Source organism: Neophocaena asiaeorientalis, unplaced genomic scaffold (genome assembly GCF_003031525.2).
Source record: "Neophocaena asiaeorientalis asiaeorientalis breed wild unplaced genomic scaffold, Neophocaena_asiaeorientalis_V1.1 scaffold389, whole genome shotgun sequence".
In the NCBI taxonomy this organism is placed as follows: domain Eukaryota; kingdom Metazoa; phylum Chordata; class Mammalia; order Artiodactyla; family Phocoenidae; genus Neophocaena; species Neophocaena asiaeorientalis.
The window spans coordinates 167,480-181,542 of record NW_020172821.1 but is presented as its reverse complement, the minus strand read 5'-3'; the positions used below and the strand labels follow the sequence as shown (position 1 = coordinate 181,542).

The 14,063-nt window shown below is 41.0% G+C and overlaps 1 protein-coding gene across 4 annotated transcripts in view; it reads right to left on the bottom strand.

The window, feature by feature from the left end:
• The window catches only part of LOC112397623 (solute carrier family 35 member F2), a 109,156-nt gene that overhangs the window by 76,110 nt on the left and 18,983 nt on the right, over window positions 1-14,063 (bottom strand). For all 4 annotated transcript variants that reach the window (XM_024741874.1, XM_024741873.1, XM_024741875.1 and 1 more), the window contains exons 2-3: window positions 3,913-4,088; window positions 1,613-1,740 (exon numbers count right to left, since the gene is read on the bottom strand). In XM_024741874.1, coding sequence (XP_024597642.1) covers window positions 1,613-1,740; window positions 3,913-4,088 — 304 coding nt within the window. The remainder of the gene's footprint in view (window positions 1-1,612; window positions 1,741-3,912; window positions 4,089-14,063) is intronic.

Genomic DNA, 14,063 nt, shown 5'->3' with positions numbered 1-14,063 from the left:
GACTCTACTACCCAAAGCAATCTACAGATTCAATGCAATCCCTATCAAACTACCATTGGCATTTTTCATAGAACTAGAACAAAAAATTTCACAATTTGTATGGAAATACAGAAGACCCGAAATAGCCAAAGCAATCTTGAGAACGAAAAACGGATCTGGAGGAATCAGGCTCCTGGACTTCAGACTATACTACAAAGCTACAGTAACCAAGACAGTATGGTACTGGCACAAAACCAGAAATATAGATCAATGGAACAGGATAGAAAGCCCAGAGATTAACCAACGCACATATGGTCACCTTATCTTTGATAAAGGAGGCAAGAATATACAATGGAGAAAAGACAGCCTCTTCAGTAAGTGCTGCTGGGAAAACTGGACAGCTAAATTTTTCCATGTTCCTAAAATTTGAAGATAAGACCATATCTGTTTTATATAAAAAAGTGATGTATCAGGAATTCCTTGGTAGTCCAGTGGTTAAGACTCCGTGCTTACACTGCTGAGGGTGCAGGTTCAATCTCTCCCTGGTCGGGGAACTAAGATACCGCAAGTCATGCTGTGCAGCCAAAACAAAAAAAAAGTGATGCATCAAAAGTCTTCAATTCAGGAGCTTCCCTGGTGGCGCAGTGGTGGAGAGTTCGCCTGCCGATGCAGGGGACATGGGTTCATGCCCCGGTCCGGGAGGATCCCACATGCCGCAGAGCGGCTGGACCCGTGAGCCATGGCCGCTGAGCCTGCGCGTCCGGAGCCTGTGCTCCACAGGGGGAGAGGCCACAGCAATGAGAGGCCCGCGTACCGCAAAAACCTGGTATTGGAATCTATCTTACTTTCATCTCATTTATAAGATATTTTGTTGTTAGCAATGGGGAGTCAGTGTTATGATACATCACACAGTTTGCCAACATTAAGACAACTCTTTTCTTTTTTTTTGGCTGCATGACACGGCTTGTGGGATCTCGGTTCCTCAACCAGGGATGGAACCAGGCTACAGCAGCGAAAGCCCATAATCCTAACCACTAGGCCACCAGTAAACACCCTAACATTAAGACAACTTAAACAATCTTCCTCAACTCCACCAGGTTGAAAAGTACTGCTATGTAGAAACATTTTACTTTCAATCCAGTGAGAATAAACCTAGAAAAAGAATAGAGATATAAGTTTTACTTTTGGCTACCATCTCTAACCAAGGTGTCTAATAGGTTCCTTTTAATTGTTCCTTTGTCTTGAATATCCACTTTACTTGCAAACCTCCAACTTTTCTGTAGCACAATGGTATATCCACTTTATATGCCATGTTTAAGCAACACATAAAACAGAACTCTTGCCAACATCACAGCATTCATTGCCAACTAAATATTTATGTTTATTTTCATAGCAACTGTTCTATTCTGCTATAGCATTAGCAGTTTGAGAACTGATTAACTTGTACACATTTTCAGTAATTCCAGGAAGCCTTACTTATTAGCATATATGCTCCACTGGAAAACAGATAGCATCCACCTGTGTTTAGGTTTTCTTCAAGTGAACAGGTTCTTAATAAAATTAGGTGAGCACATATGAGCTCAGATTCTTCTCTTAAAGCTATAAAACCCAAACTGGTAAGAGGACTCCTTACCTGGACACTGGTTAGAGTTGTGTACTGGTATGCTCTGACAATCAGGTAATTAGCTTCTACATCTGCTAGTCCAAGCAGGATGTACTTCCACCATTTCTTTTTCAAGATGTTTAAAAGGTTATCACTACCTGGTTGAAAGAAATCTAGATTAGTACATGTACTTAAAATGATTCCTTGCATGTTAATTTAGAGATAAAGAGTCAAAGCAAGGGTTTACTATGTATTTTGAATGTGGACCCTCCTAATTTCCATTACTCATAACCCAAACTCCTGCAACAGCTCAGCAGTCAGATTTTTTTCTAGTATGAGGCCCAAGCTAAGGTGTCATCATAGACCAAGTGTTCAATGAAAACACCAAAGAGAAAGGAAGTAAGAAAAAAGTGGTTAAATTACCTTTCCTACTGCAACAGAAATATAACATCCAGATCCCTAGGAAATGAAATGTTTTCTTATGAATTCATTGGTTATTTAACCTCTGTTCATGAGCGTCTTCAAAAAAAACTCTGCATGTGGTCATTCTTTTGGAAAAGATGTGCTTTCAAGAGAAAATTAAGCCAGTAGTAAGTATGGAAAAAAGATTTAGTGGCCCCACTGAAGAAACACCTTTTATCCCCTAAATTCTATTTATTCAAGTTAACTGTGATTCATTTCTTTGTAGAATCTAGCATCACAAGGAGATATAGAGTTGGCACATATACAAGAAGGCTTTATGGGTAAGATAACCTGCAAGGAAATAAAGGTAGTGAGAATCGTAGCCAAATAATTATCATGAAATCCCAATCAGCAGGAACATCCTGAAAACACAGTTTATCTTCCCCAAGATGAGATGGCATGGAAGGCACCTAATAACCATCCCTTAGGAGGACTACACTGATATACTTATGAATCACACTGACTTCCTAAAGGCCAATGCTTACATAGAGGAGAAAAGTCTGGGGCTATTAACCATGTACCAGTTCTATTTCTAACTCCTAAAGTTCTCGCCAAATTTGAAGCTTTCCCCTTAAGATGTCTCTTTACCCCTTCCCACAACTGGTTTCCACTTTCTTTCAAAATAAGTTATTTATCCTGACACATAGAAATACCACTGATGTATTAAGGTTCATATTAAAAGACGATTAGCAAATAGCACACTGGTGATTTTATTATTTGCCTTAAATGTGATGAAAATGGGAGTATTGCACCCTACCTATCGGTCTGGGTTACCCATTGTCTTTACACTCTTGAATTCAATCTTATTTAATTTATTTTATAATACCATGTTCTTCTTCTGTGGGAAGGATGGCTCTTATCATGACAAGAAGCCCCTAATACAGCATGGTGGTGAGTGCATGGGCTCTGGGGCAGGCTGCCTAGGTTGAAATCTGCCTCCACCTGCATGATTTACAGCAAGTTATCTAAGTACTACATGCCTCAGATTACTCATCTATAAAGTGGAGATAATAATAATACTCACTTGATTTGTTAGGAGGCTTCAATGAGTTAAGCAATTAAAATGATACCTGGCGCAATAATGTTAGCCTAGTTTTTCCCATTTATAAATAGTTAGCTAGAAATGATAATTCTACAATGATTCTAAAACAACTTAACCAGCCAGTGATAAGATGTTAATTCCTTGCCAATTCCTTGTTTTGTTTCTCTCACAACATAGACTTGATCTATCAATACATGCAATTGGTGGTCCATTTAGCATTCTCCACTTAGCTGGAAATACATATTTTGGACAGTGAGTTTCTTGACTTTTTAAGTGTTTCTAATACTGTCTTTTAAATTTATCAACCATGGGGGGAAAAATAGAAGACCTAATTTGTAATGGCATTTACACTTTTTTTTTTTTTTTTTTTTGCAGTACACAGACCTCTCACTGTTGTGGCCTCTCCCATTGCGGAGCACAGGCTCCGGACACGCAGGCTCAGCGGCCATGGCTCACGGGCCCAGCCGCTCCGCGTTATGTGGGATCTTCCCGGACCGGGGCACGAACCCGTGTCCTCTGCATCGCCAGGCGGACTCTCAACCACTGCGCCACCAGGGAAGCCCTACACTTTTTTTTTTTTTAGACAACTCCTACGTTACAGTTTGGTGCTACTTATTTTAATCAACAATTTCAGAGAATTATACACAAATCTCTAATCACCAATTTCATAGAATTCAAAGGTGTCATACTTTTCTAATAACTTTAATAAAAACAGCAGTAGTTTCCTGTTCTTGATTTTGCCCCATATTTTATTTTTTGAACGTCAAGAGCCAAAAATTTTTATGAAGATAATTTGTTGAAAAGGTAATTCCAACATTTGACATACCTGATTGAAATGCCAGGATCACTGTATAAATTAGAAACAGCAAGCAATAGTTGATAAAGCTCTGAAGCATGGGGGTATTCACTTTGTATCTTTCTGCCAAATACTGGCTGGTGATGGCTGTCCCACATATACACAAGGACAACATCTGACCCAGGGCAATTATTTTCAAAATATTCCTAGAAAATAAAGGAGGAAATCAGAGGAACTGGCGAGTAAGTTATATCTTTCACACACACACACACACACACACACACACACACACACACACACACTTCAGGGCTAAACCAAAAGGAAAATGCTAATAATTCCAGGTGGTTCTTTATTTCATTTTATCGCTTACTTCATATGCACAAAAATTAAAGCATTGGATTTTGAGAGACTACAGTTTTATTCTCTTTTACATTTCTAATTTTCCCCTCATTACCACAAAAATACATATTCCCCCAGTTCACTGATGATCTATTTAGAGATCATTTTGATTACTTAGCTATGTCATATTTTATTTGAATTATGTGTGTATGATTTTTTTTTTTTTTTTTTTGCAGTACGCGGGCCTCTCACTGTTGTGGCCTCTCCCGTTGCGAAGCACAGGCTCCGGACGCGCAGGCTCAGCGGCCATGGCTCACGGGCCTAGCCGCTCCGCGGCATGTGGGATCTTCCCGGACCGGGGCACGAACCCGTGTCCCCTGCATCGGCAGGCGAACTCTCAACCACTGCGCCACCAGGGAAGCCCTGTGTATATGATTTTTAAAGCTCAACTTTAACTCTAGTTTTAAAGTCTTCCTATTCATTGTTTAACATTTTCTCATCCTCTCATTCTCCCAGAGACTTGGTTCCTTCAACTAGAAGCAGAGGCTTTCAATGTTACCTACATGTTAGAATCATGGAGCTTTTAAAAATGCTAATATCCCGGGCTGCACCTGAGACCAATCATATCGTCGCCTCGGGGGGTGGGTCCAGACCTCGGTGGAGTTCAAAGGTCCCCAAGTAATTCCAAATGCAGCCAAGATTGTGAATCACTGTTCCACAGGCTGGCACTTTGGATCCAGAGAAGAATAAGATCTAGACCCTACCCTTTGGCATTTTAAAAGAGAAGTACCTTAACAGCCAACTACGAAACTGCAGAAAGCAAACTACACAACAACAGTCTTGTAACAGTGGTGTGATTAAGGGGCTGAGAGAGCACACAGGTACTATTGGTTAATTCTGAGTGAGGGAGTTAGCAGGCAGGGAGAAAACTGAGAAAAGTTTTATGGAAGAGGTGATTTTTCAGTTAGGTTTGGAAGTATGTATATAAGAGATTTCTAGAGGAAGAAGTAGGGAGAAGGGAACCCAGGAAGAAGTAACTGCAGGACCAAATGTAGAGGCACAAACATGCAATGGTGGGTTCAGGAAATATCGAGTGGCCTATGCCTAAGGCATAAGGTCAACAGCAAAGAGTGGAGGGCAAGAAGCCTGGAAAAGTAAGTAGAGGCCAGACTGTAAAAAGGTAACTCTGGGGCTTCCCTGGTGGCACAGTGGTTGGGAGTCTGCCTGCCGATGCAGGGGACATGGGTTCATGCCCTGGTCCGGAAGGATCCCACATGCCGCGGAGCGGCTGGGCCCGTGAGCCATGGCCGCTGAGCCTGCACATCCAGAGCCTGTGCTCCACAACGGGAGAGGCCACAAAAGTGAGAAGCCCGTGTACCGCAAAAAAAAAAAAGTAACTCTGGTTACTATGAGAAGGACTACTGAAGGTTAGAAGGTTAATATAATGATCCATGACTGAACTAAAGCCACATAAATGTGAATGTTAAGTAGAGAATGATGTGAAAGACTCACAGAGCCTAGTGATCCATTAAATCTCAGGAGGAGGTATTGAAAATGATCTCTGGGTTTCTGGACTAGATGACTGGATAGATATAAGGCAGCTGCCCGCAGCTGACCAAGACACAGAATACAGGATGAGAAGCAGGTTTGGGCAAGGGGAGAGTACTGAGCTTAATTTGAGAACAGTAGAAATTGAGGTGGCTGGAAGGTCTGAGAGAAAAACATTAAGAGGTTTGTGACAGGCAGACTCTAAGATGGCCACCAGTGAATCTCTGTTTCTGGGTAGTTTTACTCTGTGTAATCTCTTCCACTTTAACATGGGTTGGATCTTTTACTTGATTCTAACCATTAGAATACAAGAAAATTAATGGGATACCATACTATACAACACAGGGAATATAGCCAATACTTTATAATAACTATAAATAGAGTATAACCTTTAAAAATTGTGAATCACTATATTGTACACCTGTAACTTATATAATATTGTACATCAACTATACTTCAATTAAAAAAAAAAAAACCAGGATACCATTTCCATGGATACACTACCTGAGATTATAACTTCCATCTTGCTACCCAACTCTATTGATTCTCTTCCTTGCTGGCTCTGATCAAACAAGCTGCTATATATAGACAGGCCCACATGGAAAGGAACTAAGGGTGGCCTCTGGTCAACAACCAGCAAGGAACTGAGACCCTGAGTCCAACAGTCTCCAAGGAAATAAATCTTGCCAAAATCAACATGAGCTTGGAAGCAGATTCCCTCCCCAGTCATGACGTCAGATGAGACTCTAGCCCTGGCCAACACCATGACTGCAGCCTTATGAGAGACCCTGAAGCAGAGGGCAGAGCTAAGCCATGCCCAGATGCCTAATCCATAAAAACTATGATAACAGATGTGTATTGTTTTAAGCCACTAAATTTGAGGTAATTTGTTACACAGTAGCAACAGATAACAAATACAAGGTTGAAACTCTGGACTTCAGAAAGACCATATCTGTTTTACTCTCCACTACATATCCAGTGCTGGCACTTTGTTGTCACTTAATAAATAAATATTTGTCAAGTGAATGTAAATGGATAAAGAAATTACCACATATGCCCAAATATATGGTTACCTCAAATATAAGACACTTCCCCACTAATCCAATGAAGTTCAATAGTCAGAGAAAGACAAGAAATTATGAGTGCCATGATACAGAAACTAAGAGTAGAAAAACATTTCAAGAAGGATGAGATCATCAATACTACAGTGTCAAAAACTGCAGAGAGAAAAGATGTCATCATGGCTAAAGAGACACAGTTGGACTGGCAAGCTGGATGCTGCTAGATGGCTTGGAAGGAAAGCATTTTGTTAGTGGTAATGACTAAAGTCAGATTCTAGTGGGCTGAGTGAGTAGAATATGAGCAAATTAATGCACCAAACATAAATAGCTCTTTTTTTCTTTTTAATGATGAAAAGGAGAATAGCGATGGGGAAAGAGTTTGAAGTATTCTGCTTATTAGCAGCAGTGTTGAGGACAGGGTTTTTGCTTGTTTGTTTGTTTGTTTGTTTAATTATTATCTTGTTAAAGAAGCAGGGAAACTTAAACAAGTTTGGGAGATGAGCAGAAGGCAATATGGGTGAAAACTTGAAAGAAACTTAAAAGAAATTAAAAGAGATGATGAAGACATATAGTTCCTGGAAGGTTCAGGGACCAGGATTGAGAATACTGCAACTTTTATTTAAATGTTCTCTACATAAATACTTCCTTCCAGAGTTGCTCTAAGCAAAATAGAAAATACCCAAATTGCAGAAGACAGAGAATATCTGTTCTAAGAGTTTACAATGTATTTTTTCTTTGGAATATTTGCTTCAGTAATTTGCAACTAATCTCAAACAATCCTAACACAGGCAAAAAGAAAAAGGGGAAATTTGCTGGGTAAGTCAACCCTAAATATATACTTATAGAGCATCTACCATGTGCCAGGCCATGAACTTACAAAACTGGATAGGCACTCTCTGTGCCTCAGAGGCTCAGAGACCATTGGGGATAAGTAGGCATATAAACTAGTAATTAGGGCACAGACAGACAAGTATAAAAATGGGCTACTTAAGAGAACCTCAGGAGTTCACTAGACAGGCACAGTAAGGAAAGGTATCTCAAGCACAAGGAATAGAAGGTACAAAGGCACAGAGTTCTAAAACAATATGGCACATTCAGGGATTTCAAGTGGGTTGGTGTAGCTATAACCCAGAGTGTAAGAGAAAAACAAGAGCCACAGATGATGGGGCTTCCCTGGTGGCGCAGTGGTTGGGAATCTGCCTGCCAATGCAGGGGATGCGGGTTCGAGCCCTGGTCTGGGAAGATCCCACATGCCGCGGAGCAACTGGGCCCGTGAGCCACAATTACTGAGCCTGCGCGTCTGGAGCCTGTGCTCCGCAACAAGAGAGGCTGCGATAGTGAGAGGTCCGCGCACCGCGATGAAGAGTGGCCCCTGCTTGCCACAACTAGAGAAAGCCCTCGCACAGAAACAAAGACCCAACACAGCCATAAATAAATTAATTAATTAATTTAAAAAAAAAAAAAAAAGAGCCGCAGATGATGGAAAAGTCAACAGAATCGAGATCAAGAAGAGATCTAAAATAGGTTCTAAAGTTGGTATCTTATTTTGCTGGTGGTAAGCTCATTGAAATCTTTTGAATAGGAGAGAGTAAAGAGATTAGCAAGGTAGGAATTGAGCATTCCTGGGTCCCTAAATATGTCATAGCACATTATATCATAACACAGAACACCAAAACCTAACCCTTAATTCCTGCCATGGAAGCCAATTAAAGAGGAAAATTGACAGAGACAGATCTACCTAATATAATACACAGTTTTCTGGATCAGACACCTGTGTAGATAACAATGTAATTAATCAAGATCCCAAAGACAAAAGGAAAAGGCACATTTGGAAAAGAGATTAACTCCATTTTGGACATGCTGGATTTTGTTTAATTATGAGACAGTCAAGAAGAAATGTCCAGTAGACAGTTTGGAGCTGGGAAAAAGGACTGGATTGGAGAAATAAATTTGGGAATCATGATCATAAAAGTTGGGATATAAATGTGGTCACTAAAACATATACCTAAAAATTGAAAAGAAAAGAGGGTAAAAAAGAAACTTCCTGGGGGACTTCCCTGGTGGCTCAGTGGTTAAGAATCCTCCTGCCAATGCAGGGGACACTGGTTCAAGTCCTGGTCCAGGAAGACCCCACATGCTGTGGAGCAACTACTGAGCCCGTGTGCCACAACTACTGAAGCCCATGTGCCTAGAGCCCGTGCTCCACACAAGAGAAGCCACCGCAATGAGAAGCCCCACCGCAATGATGAGTAGCCCCCGCTTACCACAACTTGAGAAAGCCCACGTGCAGCAACGAAGACCCAATGCAGCCAATAAATTTTAAAATAAATATATAAAATTATTTTTAAAACTCAATCTGGGAAACAGCAACATTTAAGGGGCAGAGGAGGAAGAGGAATTAGAGATGGGGATGAAGGGGCATGGCCAGAGAGACGCAGGGAGAAAACAAGGAAAAAACTCTGGAAGCAAGAGTAAGTGGCATTTCAAGGAGGAAGCGCTCTACAGTTTGAACTGCAGCAAATTCCTCCTAACTGCTCTTCCTACTCTACTCTCTCTCCACAAATATTGGCAAAATCAACATATCCCCCTTGTGTTCTCCCCAATCTCTTAGCCCTCCTGAGATAAGTACTTTCTAGAACTTGGTATTTAACATTCAATGCATTTCCATATATTTTCATATTTACAGAAGTATCCTTATGCAATGTATACAATTGTTTTGTCTGTTTTAAATTTTTATATAAACAGCATCATACTAAATGTATACTTTTGCAACTTGCTTTTTTTTGTTTGTTTGTTTTTTTTTTTTTGTGATACGCGGACCTCTCACTGTTGTGGCCTCTCCCGTTGCGGAGCACAGGCTCGGACGCGCAGGCTCAGCGGCCATGGCTCACGGGCCCAGCGGCTCCACAACATGTGGGATCTTCCCGGATCGGGGCATGAACCCGTGTCCCCTGCATCGGCAGGCAGACTCTCAACCACTGTGCCACCAGGGAAGCCCGCAACTTGCTTTTTTGATAAACACTGTTCAAGAGAGTCCTCTATATTGATGTTAGTTCTAGTTCATTCCTTTCCACTACTGTATAGTACTTCACTATGTGATTATATCACACTTTATTTATCCATTCCCTTATTGATTATTAGGTTGTATTCCAATTTATCTTTGCACTTATAAACAATGCCTCTACAAACATTCATATGTATGTCCCCTGACATACATATCTAAGACTTTTTCTGGGTTTTAGCAAACTATGTGCTAACATATAATCTCCTCCACACTCAGGATGGCCTGATGGGTACCATCTAGACATCTGCTGGAAGCAGTGAACTCAGAGTACTCTACAAATATAATGAGTTTCTATTTGTGTCATGAGTTTCTATTTGTGTCATGAGTTTCTATTTGTGTCATGAAGTTTCTATTTGTGTCATGAAGTTTAAAGAAATCATTTGCTCTGGAGATATATTTAAGAGTAGAATCATTGGTTTTAGGGCATGTCTTCAACTTTACTTGTTTTGCTAAAATGCTCTTCAAAGGGTTATATCACTCCAGTTTACTCTGTTACTTTCAAAAGGAAGGAAGCAACTTCACCCTTCAACAGGCAGAAATTATATCAGGAAATGGCCAGACCCAAAGACATTTTATTAGGCTACTGAAGGAAATTTTCACCCAGGTGAGCAAGAGGTTAAGGACTTGCTCCCACAGAGTAGTATTCTTTTTTTAAAATTTTATTTATATATTTATTTATTTTTGGCTGCATTGGGTCTTCATTGCAGTGCGTGAGCTTCTTATTGCAGTGGCTTCTCTTGTTGTGGAGCATGGACTCTAGGCGTGCAGGCTTCAGTACTTGTGGCTTGCAGGCTCTAGAGCACAGGCTCAGTAGTTGTGGCGCACGGGCTTAGTTGCCCCGCGGCATGTGGGATCTTCCCCAACCAGGGCTCCAGCCTGTGTCCCCTGCACTGGCAGGCGGATTCTTATCCAATGCACCACCAGAGAAGCCCCAGAGCAGTGTTCTTTCTAGGGATGTTCTACCTGTCACAGGCTGATGAGGCAAACTGGATCTGTGGGTTGCTACCTCTTTCTCTTATGCTCATTTCTTCCTGAAGGAGGCATAGTTTGCATCAATTCTGCATGTTATGCTGCCCTATCCTAGGCATAAGAAATTCACCACTGGGTCCTGTATAGTGTACTGGGAACCTACAGAAGTATAGGCCAAAGCCAAAGAGTGAAAAAGTGCATTCATTTTGTGTCATTGTCCCCAACCACATACTTCCCTCTGGAATCATGTGGGGAAGGGTACCTGGCCAAGGAAATGGTTCCAATTTTCTGGTATTTCATTGTTTAATGACCTCATTTCTTTAAACTTCTCCTCTCTTCCATGGAACAAAGTCTCAGAATTGCTAGATTTTGTTGCTAATGCCCACTTTTTTAAGTTGAGGAAACTGTGGCCCAGAAGAGGGGTGTGTCTTCCCTAAGATCATCTCAGGAGCAGAGTCTGTGCACAAATTGTCTGACCACTGAACATCTGCTGTGCCCGCTATAGAACACGGTCTTAGGATAGTAAGTGAGGTCATCTCTCACGGCTGATATCTTCTTACCTCCTGTACCTCTTTGTCCTCACTCACCTTTCCCCACATTCATCTCTTTACCCTCCTTCACTTCTCCACGATTTTATAACAGAGCTTATATTAGGAAACACCTTCTTCAAAGGATCCCTGCACCTCACCTTGCAGTCAGGAAACAAAGGGTCTAGCCTAATTTCCCTGCTACCAGTATTAACACTGTTTCTCCGTAGGTCAGGAGGGCATTGGATGTCCAAAGTACAGGACACTAAAAAGCTAATCAAGGGGCTGATAACTTTATCAAATTCAGAACATTCTTTGCAGACCATAATGGGCTCACAAGCAATAATAAATGTGAAATATGTGAGAATAAGAAATGTGGAAGCACTAAGCCCTGTTCACAAATTGACAAAATTCCTCTAATAAGCTCACATTTACATTAAAAAATAGCACAATTAAGCAAGCTGTCCTCCAACTATAAAGTATAACCATCTTCTAAAATAAAAGTCATAAATTGAGTATGGAGATTTAAAGTTACAGGAATGCACTTCTCTTGGCTCCAAATCATAACCTCATCTATAATGGAAGAGGAAGAGAGCAAGAATGAGAGCAAGTGAGAAAGACAGAAAGAGAAACTGAAGGGGGTAGAGGCTGAACAAGGGCGAAAGAAGAGAAAACAACTCAGACTCGTAGAGATACCATAGGCCTCAAAACAATTTTTGTTACTTATGGCTTCCTATTTAAGCATTTGGATTTCACAAGGTCCTAATGCATATGAATTCTGAATTAAACAAAGGGACTCTCTCTACACTTTAATAAAACCTGTTACTCTCTAAGGGAAGCTGACAGAAGCAACATGCATCTAACCATGGGACATATCCTGCCACTGTTTTTCAAACGGAACCTCCACTGAAGTGAACTTCAATGGCAGGATATGATCCAACTCCAAGACATATTTTCCAAGGCAGCTTCATGCTGTGGGAGCCGGGACACCAGAAAGCAGGGCAAACAAGTCATGGATCATCAGGGGTAGGGGTGGGAAAACACGTAGAAGATAAACTAAATAACATCACTTCCGACCACATCACTATCTGGATATATTGTATGAATTTAAGGAATAAAAGAAGAAAAGACTTTAAGGCATTTTATTTCCCCCCTTCTTTCTTCCAGAAAAGCTAAAGTATGTATTTTAATATCCCTTCCATTTCAAAACACTCATGCACATGCTTTCCAATGAAACTATAACTTCTTTTATTCATTTAATCAGTCAGTAAACTCTTCAGTCATGTACTTACTAAAGTTTCTTGGGTGCCTAATATGTGCTAATAAGCACAGGGAATTTAGAAAGCCCATGTATTTCATGGTCCCAGGCCCACTTCTCTCCAGAACAGGTCAGCAGGCTCTTGCTGTGTGCCCTGAAAAAATACCATATCCCTCTATCCTAGCACCTACCATGCTTCTTCTTCCTCCAGGACTCTAAGCTCCAGGAGGACAGGGACATTATATTCTCCATGAGTAACACAGTGCCTGGCACAGAATAAGTGCTTCAAGGATATTTGCCATTGTTGAACATGCTAAGGAGCTTTCTGTCTAGTTGAGGAAAGAGACCTCACAACACAGAACCACAATAAAATGGGAAAGTGTCAAAACAGAGTTGTATGCGTGGCCAGGATAAGGAAGAGTCAAGACTGCCTGGAAAACGTTCACAAAGAATGAGACACTTGATCATAGACCAGAAAGGTGAACAATTTCCAGGAAGATTCAGGAATGAAGGATTTTTGCCTAATTCAAACACTAGCTTTACATAAAATATACACAAGACACAATGACAGGACTGATTCATTTATTCAGCTCTTCTTCATTTGGAATGTCAGGTTAGATTGATAGTCCTTTACCTGGGGGTACATTTAAAAATCATTGGGAGCTTTAAAACAACACCAAAACTAAGACATCAGCCCAAACGAGTTGAATCACATTCTTAGGAGGTGGCATCCAAATATCAGTCTACTTTAAAAGTCCCCTAGATGCATGTAATACACAATGAAGATGACAAACCACTGAATTATTTGAAGAAAAAAAAAAGTGTCAAATGACCGATACAATGCATCGTTTGAATGCAAATCACACATTTTTGTTCACTTTATGTCTCAAATCCGTGCTGCTAGGTTGCACATTATCATCTAAAGGCAAGATTTAGTATCAAAGCTAAAAGACATTTATGGAGCCGTCTCCTTGGGGAGATTTTTAAATCTATCATACCGCCATCTGTAAATACCCGGGATAGAATAATAACTTGAGCACTTCTATAAAAATCCTATTACAGGGGCTTCCCTGGTGGCGCAGTGGTTGAGAATCTGCCTGCTAATGCAGGGGACACGGGTTCAAGCCCTGGTCTGGGAGAATCCCACATGCCGCGGAGCAACTAGGCCCGTGAGCCACAACTACTGAGCCTGAGAGTCTGGAGCCTGTGCTACTCAACAAGAGAGGCCGCGATAGTGAGAGGCCGGCGCAATGCGATGAAGAGTGGCCCCCGCTTGCCACAACTGGAGATAGCCCTCGCACAGAAACGAAGACCCAACACAGCAAAAATAAATAAATTAATTAATAAACTCCTACCCCCAACATAAAAAAAATAAAATCCTATTACAAATCTGGAAAGAATAAATCATCACATTT